Source organism: Sinocyclocheilus anshuiensis, unplaced genomic scaffold, assembly GCF_001515605.1.
Source record: "Sinocyclocheilus anshuiensis isolate Anshui unplaced genomic scaffold, SAMN03320099.WGS_v1.1 scaffold118, whole genome shotgun sequence".
Classification (NCBI taxonomy): domain Eukaryota; kingdom Metazoa; phylum Chordata; class Actinopteri; order Cypriniformes; family Cyprinidae; genus Sinocyclocheilus; species Sinocyclocheilus anshuiensis.
In genome coordinates this window covers 595,014-611,432 of record NW_015546020.1, presented here as the reverse complement: position 1 = coordinate 611,432, position 16,419 = coordinate 595,014, and the positions used below count along the sequence as shown (strand labels likewise).

At 35.2% G+C, this 16,419-nt stretch overlaps 1 protein-coding gene across 1 annotated transcript; it reads right to left on the bottom strand.

Annotated features, from left to right (window-relative positions):
* Positions 1-1,672: 1,672 nt before the first annotated feature.
* LOC107698559 (uncharacterized) lies at positions 1,673-7,738 on the bottom strand (the record flags this gene model as incomplete). Its single annotated transcript, XM_016499596.1, has 5 exons — positions 1,673-2,491; positions 2,581-2,674; positions 3,982-4,335; positions 5,323-5,658; positions 7,618-7,738. Coding segments are annotated over 5 exons (987 nt in total), but the record flags the coding sequence as incomplete, so codon positions are not given.
* Positions 7,739-16,419: the final 8,681 nt, after the last annotated feature.

The window sequence follows — 16,419 nt, the reverse complement described above, 5'->3', positions numbered from 1 at the left end:
TTTCACAAAAATAGTTCTAAGCCAAATCATCAACCTTCAATATGAATCACATAATTACAGACTTCAGGTTTAATCACAGAGAGAGATAGAGAGATAGAGAGAGAGAGAGAGATAGAGAGATAGAGAGATAGAGAGAGATAGAGAGATAGAGAGATAGAGAGAGAGAGAGAGATATAGAGAGAGAGAGAGAGAGAGAGACAGAGAAGAAAGTAAAATACTGTAAACTTCATTTTTGATGGAAGGAATGTGTGTGTGTGTGTGTGTGTGTGTGTGTGTGTGTGTGTTTGTGGGTTTTATCTTACATTGTACTTTATTTTGTTACTGATGAATCTGTGGTTGATTTGTTTTAAAGGTTTATATAGAATTATTAAAAATGCATTTCTCTATGGGGGAAAAAAATGGGATTGTCACTTCCAAAATAAACCGCTGGCTTCTTTAACAGTACAAATGCAGCAACTGAAGTTTCAAAGTTATCTATCAAGTATATGATTTAATGATATAACATTATTTAATTATAATGATATAATTTTTTTGTGCAAAGACTAGAAAATTCATCATCAAAATACAAAACCTGTTGAACAACTATCTATTAACAAGAAGTCAGAATGCCTTGATCATCACACAGCTAAAATTATCCACAGTGGCTGTTAAAATTGCAGATAATTTCAGATCTTTTTCCACCTTCAATGCACTATTAAAAATGTATGCAACAAACAAAAAGAAACTTTAAAGAAGAAAGAAGAACCTAATCAAATGACCTGGTTGCATAAGAGTGCACACGCTTTTATAATGGGGGATGGGTTACTGGTGAATTAACCAATTAAATTCAAATTCTTACTAAAGAATTATGCTGTTTTCAGCTCTAGTTTCGCAGTTTAGCGACCCCTAGTAAATTGCACTTGGATTCAGTTGTTGTCTCAAGTCTTTGTTGGAGGAGTGTTAAGCTTGCTGCATAGCTATGTATGTGTACACATAGTGAGGGCAGTAAAAAAGAATTAAAATCCTCCAGTTATAATTGTAAGTGATGCTGATTAACCCTGAATAAAAAAAAAAAAAACATTTCTGTAAGGTTTTCTCAATATATTCTTGGTTGCATCTTATTGATGAACCCTTACCAAAAAGTAGTATACTTCAAGTTTATTTTAGTAAGTAAATAAACAACATTTTGAACAAAAAGCTGAAAAAAGACTATGAATTGGATTCAGAATGATAATCAAAACGTAGATAAAGTCGATCAACACCCCAAAGCTTGACAGTTATTATTACCTCTTTATTGGTCGACATTTTATTCCATAACGTTACACAGTTTTGATACTGTTTTATGTCTGATGATCATGTAAGAATACATGTGGAAGCATCTGTTGTTTTCGGTTTCTTCTTCACTTGTGTTTTTTGGAAATTCTGTACAGAAGATGTGTACTAGCGCCCTCTACAGTATAACAATGAAAACACAGATTCTAGGAGCACAATTATAGCTAAAATATATTTAGACTTTTTCTAAGTATAAGTCAAGTATACTTAAATGTCATTTTAAGTATATTTCTGAGAAGTACATAAAGCCCATTTCTGAGAAGTACATAAAAAGTAGACTAAAAGTATACTTTCCTATTTTTAGTTTAAAATAAGTGTACTAATAGCTCACTTGAATAAACTTCTTTTTCGTAAGGGAAGCCATGGCCTGCCAAGAGCTTACAAAAGACGCATTGGGGATCTTGTTGTGAAAAGGTAGGAATCAGGAAAGGGTGCAAAAATATTTGCAAAACAGGTGTCATGGAATACATGTGAAGGTAATCACAAGTGGAGACAATAGGGTACAACAATGACATTCAAGAACAGGAATAACAGGAAAAACTAAATGAAAATGCATCAAAAAGTTTGCCAACAGATTTATGTAACATTAAAGAAAACATAAAAAAAAACATCTTTTAACTTAAGTGCCGCATTTAGAATGCCATGCTGTGAGCAAGATGCTGCAAAAGACGTGAGTGCTGCAGTTAAACACGTCTGTCTAGCATGTGATTACATAGAAAAACAATCAGAAAGTATCGCAGTGGAATGGAAAAACACGTTCTGTGTGAAAGGCCCCTGAGACTACCTTAAACTGTGTTACTGTCTGATGAAACCAAATTACAGACCATTTGGCACAAAACCTGCAGGCCTCCATTAAAATCTGAAGATGAAGAAGATTTTAAGTCAATAAAGGAATGGCTTCAGAAGAGGAAAGGTCCAGTCTGAGGCCAGGCCTAAATCCAATCCAAACACTTGAGGAATGTCTCGAAGAGGGCTGTAGAAAGGAGATCCCCCACAATATGATCAATCTGGAGCTCTTTTGCAAGGAAGAGCGGTAAAAATAGCCCAATCAAGATATATTCAAAAAGACTGGCTGCTGTATTAAATGCAAAAGGTGTATCATCCAAATACAGTACAGGCTGAAGTGCATTTCTGCTGATTTATGTCAAGGGAATCTTCTTGTGGGACCAGATGAAGTGTCCTGAAAAAAAAAATCATAATTAAAAACTAATTTAGCACATTAAATTATATTTTTCTCTGACTATGATATCTGTAGGTGATCAATCACACCTTCTGCGGCGATAGCAAATCACACCAACTGCTGCAGACGCAAGCAGAAGAACAACACATATTCCTGCTACAGCAGCTGGAGACGGACCTGAATCTGGAACAGATAAAGACAGACAATCATTAGCGTATAAGACTGATCTATAGCCTTGTTCAGACTGGCTTCTGTGGCAATGGCGTTGCATTGGTATGCCTACTCTAAAACAATAACAGCAACACAATTTTATGAGGCAGCAGCAGAAACACAGGAAGCTGGAATGCGCCGATCTCAAAACTCAAAGATGTGAGTAGACCAGCAGTATATTGTCATTTTCCGCTTGAATTGCACTTCACAACAACACAACCTTGTTTCCGCAAAGACATTCAGGATGTTTCTACAAACAGCGTCTGATGTGTTTACGTTTTACGTGGCGTGAGAAAGTCACATGGGCAAAAAAGCTATGCTAAATCCTAAATGCGATTTGAATGGGATTTTAAACCACATACAAATGTAGCTTGAAACGGATTTGCATTTCACACTTGCTAAATATGATCGGATTCCAATCGGATATGCACAAAAATCGGATTTGGACTGACAGTCTGAGCAAGGCTTACAAGACATTAAAGGTCTGAGAGAGTAAATATGAATTTAATACAGTTTAAAGTGTCACTGTTTCAAAGGTACTTCAGAACCAAGTTGTCAAGGTACTAAAATAAAAAGATGTAACAATATCATGTTTCTCTATATTCCTCTGTAAGAGTCCAAATAGCTGAATGACTAAATTACACTTACTAATGACAGTCACATCGAAGCTCTTTACACTGCTGATGCTGTGGCGACGACGACGGCTGCTGCTGCTGCTGATCTGTAGTTCATAAACTCCAGAGTCTGTGATTCTGATGTTCCTGATGGTCAGAGATCCAGTCTGATGATCCAGCTTCAGTCTGTGTCTGAATCTCACACACACACACACACACACACACAATTAAATATCAATTTTGCACAATACAGATAATGTTTTCCTCTCACTGTAATATTAATAGGCAATACTTGTCATTTCTGGAGCTCCTGCGGCGATAGAAAATCACACCAACAGCTACAGCTGCAGCCACCAGTAGAACAATAACAGATAGACCTGCTACAGCACCTGGAGACAGACCTGAATCTGGAATAAAAGAGAGACTGAATGAATGAATGAGTCAGATTGGTCTATAACAAACAATATAAGATATAAGGTTTGAGAAAGTAAATGTGAACCTGATTCAGTTTAAAATAAAACAATGTTTGATTCAGTGATATCAAAATCACTGTTGATTCAGTACCAAGTCATCAAGGTAGCAAAATTAAAAAAATAAATGTAACGATACAATTCTTTATATTTCTCTGTATGTGTCCAAATGCCTGAATGACTAAATTATACTTACTAATGACAGTAACATCGAAGCTCTTTACACGGTTGATGCTGCGGCGGTGACGACGGCTGCTGCTGCTGCTGCTGATCTTTAGTTCATAAACTCCAGAGTCTGTGATTCTGATGTTCTTGATAGTCAGAGATCCAGTCTGATGATCCAGCTGCAGTCTGTTTCTGAATCTCTCAGGACAATGAAAATCTGTGCAGGTCTTATTGGGATCTCCAGTAATTTGAGCAATGCGAATGTCATTAAAATACCACGTCATCACATGATTTGGGTTTTTCATTACAGCAGGATCTAAAGTGACAGATTCTCCCTCCTTCGCTGACTTTCTCTTCATTTCATCTCGTTCAGCAGCAGAAACACCTGAAACACAAACCAACAGCAGCTGGAGGATCTTTTTTGGGGGAAAAAAAAACATGAAAATAACTGTGCAAATTGCATGTTCTGTACAGCAACATTTATTTGTAGGGGGCGCAAGCACCAAAGACGGCGCTTTAATAAAGTAACGCACTTTTTTGCTTGTCACTCTAGAATGGTAGGCTATAAAAAGATGCATTAAATTGCACTGGAATCCTTCAGGTCCCACACATAACCAGAGAAATCACATGGTCGAGCATATCTCTATTTCAGCAAGTAGACTATTCTACCATTTTGACGAAAGAGTTACTTTTTCGAACCTGTCCCAAGCCATTTGTCCAATTTAAATGAAAGTTGGCATTATCCAGGTACTGTCCAGGGAAAATGTTGCTCAAAGAATTTTGTTTAAGTTTTTGGAACTTCACTTTTTTTTTTTTTTTTTTTTTTTTTTGTTTGTTTGTGTGAAATCAATCTCCTAAGGTAAGTAGTGCTATAATCTAAGCAAGTTCAAAAAAAGTTGAATTTCAACAAAAAAAGTCCACAGAGTACAGTAATTAAATGTGGCTTTTTTTGGTCCTGTTTGCGTCAAATGTGCTTGGATTGCTAATGAACTAGGAACCCATGAGTATAAAATATCAGATGCATTTAAACGCTCCTAAAAAGAGTAGGTGATCAGATGTGGCATGATGATAAACTGACTTCTCCACCAGAACACAACTGGAGCTTCTTTTGCCTTTATTGATTTATAGAGTACAGTATGGACAACAGGCAGGTGAAGTGGGAGAAAGAGGGGGACGAGATTGAAAGGACCACAGTGTAACTTCCAAACTAACTGTTAAATCTATCGACTTGCCAATGGAAAGACAATTTTGATTTAATTTATACTGTTATGATGCAGCTACAGCTAAAGAGAAAATGCAGCTCTAATTCTCACTGCTTTAAAAGCTTTTAAACATGTATAACCTTAATTTAAACATTTGTTAAATTACTCACCACGGACAGAAACGCTGAAGGTCTTTTCACTGATGCTGCTGCTGCTGAAGATCTTCAGTTGATAAACTCCAGCATCTGTGGTTCTGGTGTTCATGATGGTGAGAGATCCAGTCTGATGATCCAGCTTCAGTCTGTCTCTGAATCTCTCAGTACCTTCATTACACTGAACATCAGTACAGGTCTTACTGGGATCTCCATTAATTTGAGCGATGCGAGTCTCATTGAAATACCATCTAATTCTGTCTTCTTGGGCTTTTTTAATTCCAGTGTGTAGAGTAATTGAATCTCCCTCCATCACAGACACCAACACTCTGTCTGTCTCAACACCAGACACACCTGAAGAAAAAAACAATAAACTTTTCACTTTTTGGATGATGGGAAAAAATATACAATAGCAAAAAAAGTGCTGTGGACAAGCAAAATACCCTAGCAACCATTTAACACCACCCTAGCAACCATCCAGAATACCCTAGTGACACTTTAGCATCCACCTAGCAACCGCCTACCATTCTGACCATCAAATTTCAAACTATTTTAAATTCTAGTGCTGGGCAACGATGAATCGCGATTAATCGCATCCAAAATAAAAGTTTTTGTTTACATAATATATGTGTGTGTGCTGTGTATATTTATTATGTATATATATATAAATACACACATGCATGTATATATTTAAGAAAAATATATTGTTTATAAAATATATTTATATATAATATAAATTATATGAATATAAATATATACATGTAAATATTTTCAAAATATATACTGTATGTGTGTGTATTTATATATACATAATAAATATACACAGCACACACATATATTATGTAAACAAAAACTTTAATTTTGGATGCGATTAATCGCGATTAATTGTTGCCCAGCACTGAAACTAAACCTTTTCACACCAACAATTGCCTTTAAAACATTTCAGTCTAGTTAATTAATATTAGATTCATGTCTATTTCCATGATGAAAGCGGAGTAGGCAGTCATGGGCGTCACAAGAATATAGTTACAGTACTCGACAAAGGTCAAAATAATTAAGTAGAGAGGTTGTGGAAAATACCACCACAATCCTAGACATCTTATCTGGATGGGATTCACCCATCCTCACCACCACATTTATCAGATTTTTAAACAAAACAAACCACTTTTATTTGATTTATTTTCCCACAAAAAAACAAACAAACAAAACAAAAAAAAAACAGTTGCTCAATCAATGTTCAATAAAACATTTTAAATAAAAATAGAAACCAAACCAACAATAACAAAACTGAAAGCAATATATAAAGAACAACAGTGGATGGGATGTTAATGCATTACGATAAACAAATTAGAAACTATTTGAAATCAAATGCGGTACAGAAAAGTACAGACAAAACACTGCCCCCGTATTTGGCCCAGTCCCTTCATTAAAGATTTCCATTTCTCAGTATGACTCATTCAGAGTCTTAAATTGTGTGACATCTTTTCCATCACATAAATCTCCCTCCATGAGCTTAATTATTTCTCAAGTGTCAGTAGCATTTTTAAAAGCAACTAGGAGTATTCATAAAAAATACATTCTCTTCTCACCTTGTATTAAAACGGGCTTAACTCCCTAATTTTCTATTAAGGGGTACAACTTTTTTTTTTTCAGCAAACATTTGTGCCCCACACATCAGAAAATTAATTAATTGCCATTTTAAACCACATTAAGAATCAAATAATATACATCAAAAAATTTGAATATTCTCTTTTACAGTTTGAATGCCCATGTAAATACCATTCACACTTTTATGTATTTGGCAGATGCTATAATAGCTATATAGGCCTATTATCCACATCAACAAAAATATACATTTTTCATCTCAGGATATGGATGAGACGTTTTTTTTTTTTATACCAAGTCACTTGACCTATAAGCATTTACAGGACCCCATTTTCAATAGTTTTGCCATACTAAAAATAGACCTATATTTTGTCATTCACGATCTGAAATTGCTCTTGTTGTCCCGCACCCACAGAAACGTGTCGAAAACTATTCGTGTCCACATCTTATAAGCTATCACAAACATTTCACTTCAATTCATCCTGGACTTAAAACAACAGTTCCGTCTAGTGTAAAGTGAGAGCTGACACAAAACGAAACACATTCGTCGTTTGTCGGCCGAAAAAGAGATTGTAGCATATTTTACACAAACTCAACACAGACTTCGAGCGAAATAAAAACATTAAACTTATGTCGAATACAGAGCAATTAGGTCTAGATCTAGCACACACAAAAATCGACCGGAAAATAAATTGTAGGCTGTCTTACCATGTTCAGGAAAAAACAAACAAACTGACAGCAAAATAAAGGGAAACTTAATTTTCAACACTTTTATCAGGAAAAAAAAATCAATGTCGACTCTGTGAAACAAAGGTGCCTCTCTTCCGTATTAATGACGACAAGTTCAAGCTAAAATGAAAGTAACAGCGTGTCACATACCGGACGGAGCGGCGCGCAAAAGACAATAGAACCCTTTATAGCCTAATCAGTGATGCCGTCTAAACTGGATGCGACACGACAAATTCCCGACAGTGAACTGATGCTGTTTATGAAGTACTGACACAAAGTATAAATGATTTGCAACGTTTGTATTTTGGCGTCCAGTGTAAACAGCCTTTAGCTGTTGTGGCGTCCGGTGTAGACACGATGTAAACATTCGGCAGTGATGATGGGAGCTTTCGGAACACTTCGTGAAGCTCATCAATCTTTTGTTTCGATTCAGTGGTTCGGAAACTGTTTCGAACCTTGGTTTCGAAACATTTCGAAATTCCGAAGTTTCGCAACCAGATTGCTTTGATCTGGTAAACGCATGAAAGAGTGTCCATTTTTCTTCTTCTTTTTCTTAAAAATAAATAAATAAATAAATTAAAAAGTTTCTGCTGCCTTTGATGTCAAAGCTCAGGATTGTACAAGGACAGTTTTTTCTGATGCCATCATCAGCCAATCAGCTCTCATGAAGTCATTCTCCTGTGACTCTATTGTAAATAATTTCATGGCATTTTGGTTCACAACTGGCTCAAAAATCTGCAATTCCCACAAGATGCGATGAGCACAAGGAAAATGTTTTATATGTTTGTTTTGTTCTGTTTGTGCTGGTGGCGTCTGATTGGTAAGTTATAAAAGCATTTTATGCCTTCATTTTTATCCATTTCAGAACAAGCCACTGCTACAAATGTAACTGTTTTCATGAGACATTATTGTGAGATCTACTTTGAATTCAGGTTTCGGTTTGTGATTTACATTTGGGTAGAAATCTGGGAGTTCCAGGGTTTAGAAAAGTCATTGAGATGTATAGAAACGTTCATAATTTTCCATGTCTATTAACATTTTATATTAAAAGTCACAGAAAAGTAATGGAAATTTCTAGGCTCAGATATCCTGAGTTGCATTCAAATATCAGGTGTTTTTTGTGGGTTTCAAATGATTGCTGCACATGACATGAAAATGGAAATCCATGCCAGCCATATCTACAAAATTATTTTAAAAATCTACCCATCTAAATATCTCAAATATAAAAATCTCCCATTTATGAAAAAAGTAAATGAAAGTCAGCAGCAAAATTGAACTTGTTCTTTCATACTTGTACTGCTTATAAAACCATATCTTTCTTATGTGTTTCTGCTGCTGTTCTTCAATTCACAATTCAAGGTTACAAACTACAGCTGATGTGATGCTGTATAAACAACAAACATACACAAATATGTTTATTTTTCTTCTCCAGGTGTGTTTGGTGGGTCATTATCAGTGATGGAGGGAGATTCTGTAACTCTAAACACTGATGTTACTAAAAAAAATGACGATTACATACTGTGGAAATTTGGAGCTGAAACGTCTCTGATAGCTCAAATCAGTAAAGAGGATGGAATCTTCAGCACATATAATGATGTTCCTGATGGGAGATTCAGAGACAGACTGAAGCTGGACGATCAAACTGGATCTCTGACCATCACAAACATCACAACTGAACATACTGGACTCTATAAACTACAGATAAGTGGAGTGAATCTAGCATCAAAAACATTCAGTGTTTCTGTCTATGGTGAGCATGCAGAGATCATTTGTCCTGTCCTTCTCATATTCTTATTTTATTATTTACATACTGAAAAGTTTATCCAGATTCATCCAGGTTTCTGTTTATTCTCTGACGTTTCCAGCTCCTCTGCCCATTCCTGTCATCAGCAGAGACTGTTCTTCATCATCATCATCATATTGTTCATTGGTGTGTTCAGTGGTGAATGTGGGTCATGTGACTCTCTCCTGGTACAAAGGAAGCAGTTTATTGTCCAGCATCAGTGTGTCTGATCTCAGCATCAGTCTCTCTCTACCTCTGGAGGTGGAATATCAGGATAAAAACAGCTACAGCTGTGTGCTCAACAATCCCATCAGCAACCAGACTCAACATCTGGACATCACTCAACTCTGTCACACATGTTCAGGTACGGCAGCGCTGATATTAGTAATTATTTACTGACCTGATCTCCTTATTTTATTTTTTTATAGATCAGACTGACACTATGACTTACATTACTGTTTTTCTGTTGACGTTACAGCACAGTCTCCATCACATCCTTCAGGCTCAGTATCTCTGATATGCTGTTGTTGCTGGATCTCTGTTGACCGTAGCTGCAGTTGGGATCTTTTGCATCTGCAAGAAATGTAGAAAAACTGATCAAGAAGGCAAGAGTCCTCCCCGTTTCCTAACAGCTTTTAACAAGTATTATAACCTATAATACTTTAAATGTGTACTCTAAATATTGTAATCAATTGATAGCCATAAATAATTTTTTGTTGTTGATGTTGTCCTCTATTTCTGTATATTACACACTTATACCAAAATACATACAATACCAATAAAATGTCACATTTTTCAATCTGCATCAAAACAAAAATGCTAATCTGTATTGATTCAATAATAAATTAGCTTCTTACAGACTTCATGAATTTAATCCTATCTGTGTAAAGATGCAGAGCGCCACTGGTGTTCAAATGAAGGTTTCCAAGAAAATGTCATTGATGGGTGATATTTCAGTTGTTAAGCTTCTGTGAAAATGAAATTTAATTAAAAAAAAAATTCAAATAACCCTTTTAAACTTAATTATCTGGGTTTAATTTATAAACTATCTGCAAAGTATATTTCTAATAATGATAATGATACTCTGCTAGGACTAGGATGTGTGAAACACTTCTAAATGTCAAGCTGAATTGATTTGTTAATGCAATTAAAACCTTGTAAACATATTAAATTGCATGCTTTAACAATCTAACTTTGACAGCCCTAATAACACACGTGGTAAAGAAACAGATAAAGATCATGTTTCCTTGTGTAAATGTATCTGTTATTATAACACGTATGCTCTGGTGGATATGTTGGCAAAGGTAGCACAAGAGCATCATGGCCCTGACAGTGGCCACAGCGGAAAATCACATCACTAATAATAGCGCTACTTTTACCCGATAGGATGCGCTGTAAATACATACTACTGAAAAGAACCAATGCACAAAATGAAGACACAGGTCTGCTTGATCATTGTGCTGCCTCCTGGTGCTTCTTTGAACAATAACCAACTCAATTATACATACAAACAGACCATGTACAGGTTGCAGCCAAATTTGGTTGTTAGTTCACCTTTTAGTGCTTATTCCTCTTCCTCTCTCCCAGTATTATGTGAAAGATAGGCCTATCAGTGTCTTTGGTTCATGCATTTAGTGCACCAACTCACACATGGCCCATTTTAAGGTAGCAGCTTTCAGTTTGACTCAGAAGCTGAACCTCAGTAAAACCGATACTGTGAGATGGCAGACAACTTTAACCTTGTACTTTGGTTTTTTCATACACTAACATCAAGAACTGAATAAATACACACACACAACAATTAAAAAATCAGTAGACTTTAATTCAGTTTTTACCATGAAATGTAGTTAAACCACACAATATTCTTCTACTTGTAGCCATTTAACAAATTCAGGCAACTATCTTACAAAAAGTATGTTAAATTATAAAAATATAGAATATTTTCACACATTAAGAATGGCTAATGTCTTAATAAGGGCCAGCTGAGCTACAACATTATATTATATGCAAATGCAGCATGTGAACTGGGAGGGTCAAACTCTGTTGTGGGAGGATTTAGTGAGGGAGTGCTTTTAGTGGAGGTTTTATTAGATCAGGCATTGATGTTTCACATGTTTGTTTTGTTCTGTTTGTGCTGCGGGAGTCTGATTGGTAAGTTATAAAAAACATTTTTATGTTCTTTTTTTCTTTTTTTTTCCTGAGCTGCTGCTGTTGTTAAGAATTAGGCTATTCAATCATTATTATGAGATATACATAATTTAAATTATTTTTTTTTTTTTGGGAATTTTACACTGAAGTTTCCAGGGCTGGAAAATTCACAAAAAACAAAAGCTAAAAGTCGTGAGAAATAATGGAAATCTCCACAGCGAATGTAGATGTATCTGTTTATGTTTTTTGCTTTCAAATATCAGGAGATTTCAAAATTTGTTTCTAAAAAATTTAATTTTTAAATACTTCTGCAGTCACCATAAATGTCTACCAAAAGTCATGGAAAGTCATTAGACAAAATTAGTCAAAAAAAGAATTGAGAATATTCAGCACAATTAAACTGTAACCTTACACATTGATTTTGCTCTACATCAGATAACTTAAAGTGCCCCTATTATGCCATTTTTACGGTTCCTAATATTGTTTTGGGAGTCTCCTACAATAGGATTACATGCATGCAAGGTCAAAAAACGCTTTCGTTTCCCCAAAATATGCATTTAACCTCATTTTCCAGCGATTCTCAAACGATTCGTTCAAAGCAGTTCAAAGATTCAGTCTCTCTAAACTTTACTTTACTTTACTTTTAGTCATTTAGCAGACGCTTTTATCCAAAGTGACTTACAAATAAGAAAAAGTAATTAAAACTAAAAGCTAAAACTCTATAAATACTATATATGTATACACATTTAATAAAATAAAATAAATTAAATAAAAATGACAAATGCATACAACATTTCAAAACTAAACTTTTAAATGAAAACAACAACAAAAAAAAGCTAAAAACAATTCAAAATATTAAAAGAACAAAAGGTATGAGTATAATAATGATTCTAACATAACACTAAGCCAAACACCAAAAAGCAACTTCATATGTGTATGTACAGCCACACACATATACATGTACATATATATAAATACATTCAATAAATATATATTATTTCATCCATTTTGTGTTGAAGTACTGAAATAACTCAAATGAAATCTAAAATAACAACAACTTACTGACACATAGTAAGAAATGGTTATAAAAACCTGAAACAGAAGTGAAACAAGTAGTAGGAAAGAGGAGGAATAAAAAGCGATACTTATTTAACAGTTTAAACCCCTCCTTTCAGTGAGCCTGCTCTGCTCTGATTGGTCAGATGGCCTAGTCTGTTGTGATTGGTCTACGGCGTACAGCGCGTGTAGGAAACGATACGCCTATTTCAATAGTTCTGTATTTTGAACGCTCTACAGAAAATATAAACATCTATTATTTATCATACTTGCAGGTTGTGATTCAGTGGAGCAGCTGGTCCAAATAAACAGGATACAGATCCATCTTTCACCAGCAAGCGTTTTGTGAATCCCACGTTGAACTCCCCGAGATTAGAGAAGCAGTCCTCAGTTGAATGACGTGTTTGTGGGCGGGGTCAAGTTGTTTGCGGCCAGCCAACGTAGAACATAGGCATGTAAATGTGTTACCCCGTGACGTGTAGCCGTCACGGAGGTGGGATTCGAATGACTAACGACTCGTTTAAGCTGTTCAGAGTTGAGTCTTTATTTTGGGAGAGTAACTTTATTTATCGCACTTTCAGCTTTACAACTTTGCTGAAAGTGCAAAGTCTGTAATTTGTGATCTGTGTTTTGTTGTTTTAATGCATCTATTATTGTTGTTGTCAAAACAGTTCAGACTCGTACAGAAGAGGTCACTTACACTGATCTGACAATCCACAAAAGAAACACACAGAAATTGGTAAAACAAATTATTCCCAATTTATGTTACTCTGTCTAGTCTCTGTCAACTAAGAAACTCTAAAAAAAAAAAAGTCAGGGTCATCAAACCTTCTATCAACACTACAGTTTTTAACTTTCAGTACGTGAATATGACACTTTGCTGAAAAAACACATTTACTTACAGTTAATTTCAACATTTACTCTCCTAATGGTGTGCTACGAAACGTATGCTGGGAAGTACAGATTTTTTTAATCCCAATACAAAATGATTAAGTTCTGTTTTACAAATTTAAGTGGACTGAACCTTGTGTTTGCTTACGTTTTAGCAGAAAAGAACCGGTAAACCAACAAATCAGATCAGATTCTGTGTCCAATCTGGTATTACTTCAATACATTATACTGTATATTCATGTGAATCAGTGAAGCCAGAGTCACAGAATCTGCCTTTCTAAGAGAGTCACACTTTTCTTTGTTTGTTTAGTATTATCATCTCTTGTGTGATTTTCTTTTCAGCATGTTAAAGAGGAAGATCATGTGGAGTATGCACCCGTTGCCACGAGATGATGATCTTCAGTCTTCAGTGTGTTTCTAGTATCAGATCTGCTTTCCTCCTGCAACAACCTCAGACTCTTGAGTGTTGGGATGAGTTTAGGGATTGGTGAGAATCACCACTTGTGATAACTAAAGACTGATTATTGAAATGATCTCCTAAAAATAATTTGCCTTTGTCTCATTTATGTACATCTGTACAGAATTGTGGTTTGATCTGTTGGGTGGGCAAGCAGCTTGTGCACGAGAATGTGTCTACTGCTGGAAGATTGTGTGTGATGTCTGTGAGTGTGTGTCTGAGGTATGAATAGTGTGTGTGAAAGTATCACAACCCTGCTAAAAGTGCCAGTACGTGCGCTCATTGGCGCCCCTTCAGCTGGTGGCGCCCTAGGCGACCGCCTAGCTCGCCTATGCCTAGAAACGGCCCTGCTTGTTCATATGAAACCATTTGACTTCTGCTTTATACAAAACAGTTTTACTATAAAATACTAAATCTGACAGATAAAAGATTCACTCAAACTAAATAGCAATATTACTGAGAGATCTTACTGTGTGTCTGAGAAATATTAGAATTCAAGGGCATATGTATTTCTATATATACATATCAACTAATTAATATACTGTGACCCTGCAGATAAGCAGTGCTATAGTTTCAGGAGTTATTTCCAGCTATAGAAAGAGAAGCACATTTTTAAAAGAGGAACTGTTCTTGATCTCACATCTTTTTTATAAACATGGCTCCAGACTATAAGCCTACTTATTTATTTTTTTATTTTTTTGCAAAACATTCTGTTGCAGCTGAATACCACAAAAATCAGCCTAAAGAAACCTTACACAAATCATTTTTTCCTATGGTTTTAACAAAAATGCCATAGCAAAAACAACTGGACTAACTAATATGTAGATTTAAAACATTCTTAAAGGCAAGTCAACAGTCAGTAATAAAATAAGAAATAGCTCAAATAAATACAACTGAACAAAATTCAGGTTCAGAAATTGAAATCCAACTTAATCAAATGTAAAATAACATTGCACAGTTTACATTTTATAAATAAAAAATAGATTAATCCTTATTAAAGTTGCATGTGTGCGTTTCTGAGCCCACTGAAGAATGCGCACAGACAGGGGCTGTGAAATGGCGCGTATTTTACAACAGTTTGCTAAGGATACTCACATGTATTTATCGAATTTCTGAACTTCCCCTACAATTTGTTATGACTTTTTTTGTGCCCTGCATGGAGGTTTTTACACACCCTGACATTTGCGCTTATTTCAGTTACTTATACTAATCCCATTACATACTAAAGTCCCATTACACTGTAGGCTATTCGACACAAAAAGCACTAAAAGTACACCCATTCCAGCATCAGATGTTGTCAGCATCAGCATCAGTAAATGTTTTTTACACCTCAGTAAAACACAATTTCAATAGACACAATTATTTATAGTTTTGTAATTTAATTAATTTTTTTTTTTTTTAAGTAATCTATTATGTATTTTTTACTAAAATAAAACATTTCTATAAAAATACATTTATTGTTGTGGTATGAATAATAAAACAAATATTATACAAACATTATAAGCATAAGGTTAGGAGGCAACACATATAGAAATAAATTGTAAAAATCAAAAGGTAAAGATAAATGCTTCAGCAAATTATCTTCACATTCATCTGAAATTGTCCTGTGACATCCTATGACGTGATTTAAAAAGGTGTTGAAGAAAGAAAAAGCCATTTCCACAACGTAAAACGTTGTGCACATTTCATGTACATTAAATTATATTACACTAAGGACGTCTCCACAATTATTAACCAAGAAAAATAAACCATATCTGTGCTTGACAAGCGTGATTCTTCACAATTCCTTATGACAATGAATGCTTTACAAGTTTTAACTAACGAGACTTTGAGTAATTAGAAACAGAAACTTTTTCGTACTCCACACAGATCATAAACCATTGAAATCGGTTGATAAATGTAAACTTCCCTTTTTTCCCAGAAAAGCCGCAGCTCCCCGTTTACTTGTATTTGTTTACTGAGCAGTCTTGCCCGGGCCAATATGGCGGACTCGTTGACGTATCGCAGCAACGGTCCAAAGCGGCCAATGAGGCATCTAAGTATTTCATGTCTATGGTCGTGACCTAATGGTTAGAGAGTAAGACTTGTAACCAGAAGGTCGCTGGACAGAGAAAAAAAAATACAATTGTAAAAGAATGTCTGTTTTCTAATTAACTTTTTGCCAACAACAACAAAAAAAAAAGGTATATAGGGTCACTAGCAATAGTGTAATAGGGTAAGTATATTTTTCCTGTGAAAATGTTTGATACACAACGATGACATGATGTTTCACAGATAATTACCACAAGCATAAAACAAAAGAATATCATCAGCAAAACCTGAAATAGCTTAAATGGCTTTACTGAAGAGCAATTACTGTACACAATCAAATATTAGTGTCACTAGCATTTGATAGTGGATGTGGCGAATAAGCTGCAAATGATCAAAATATTGATTTTGAAGACAT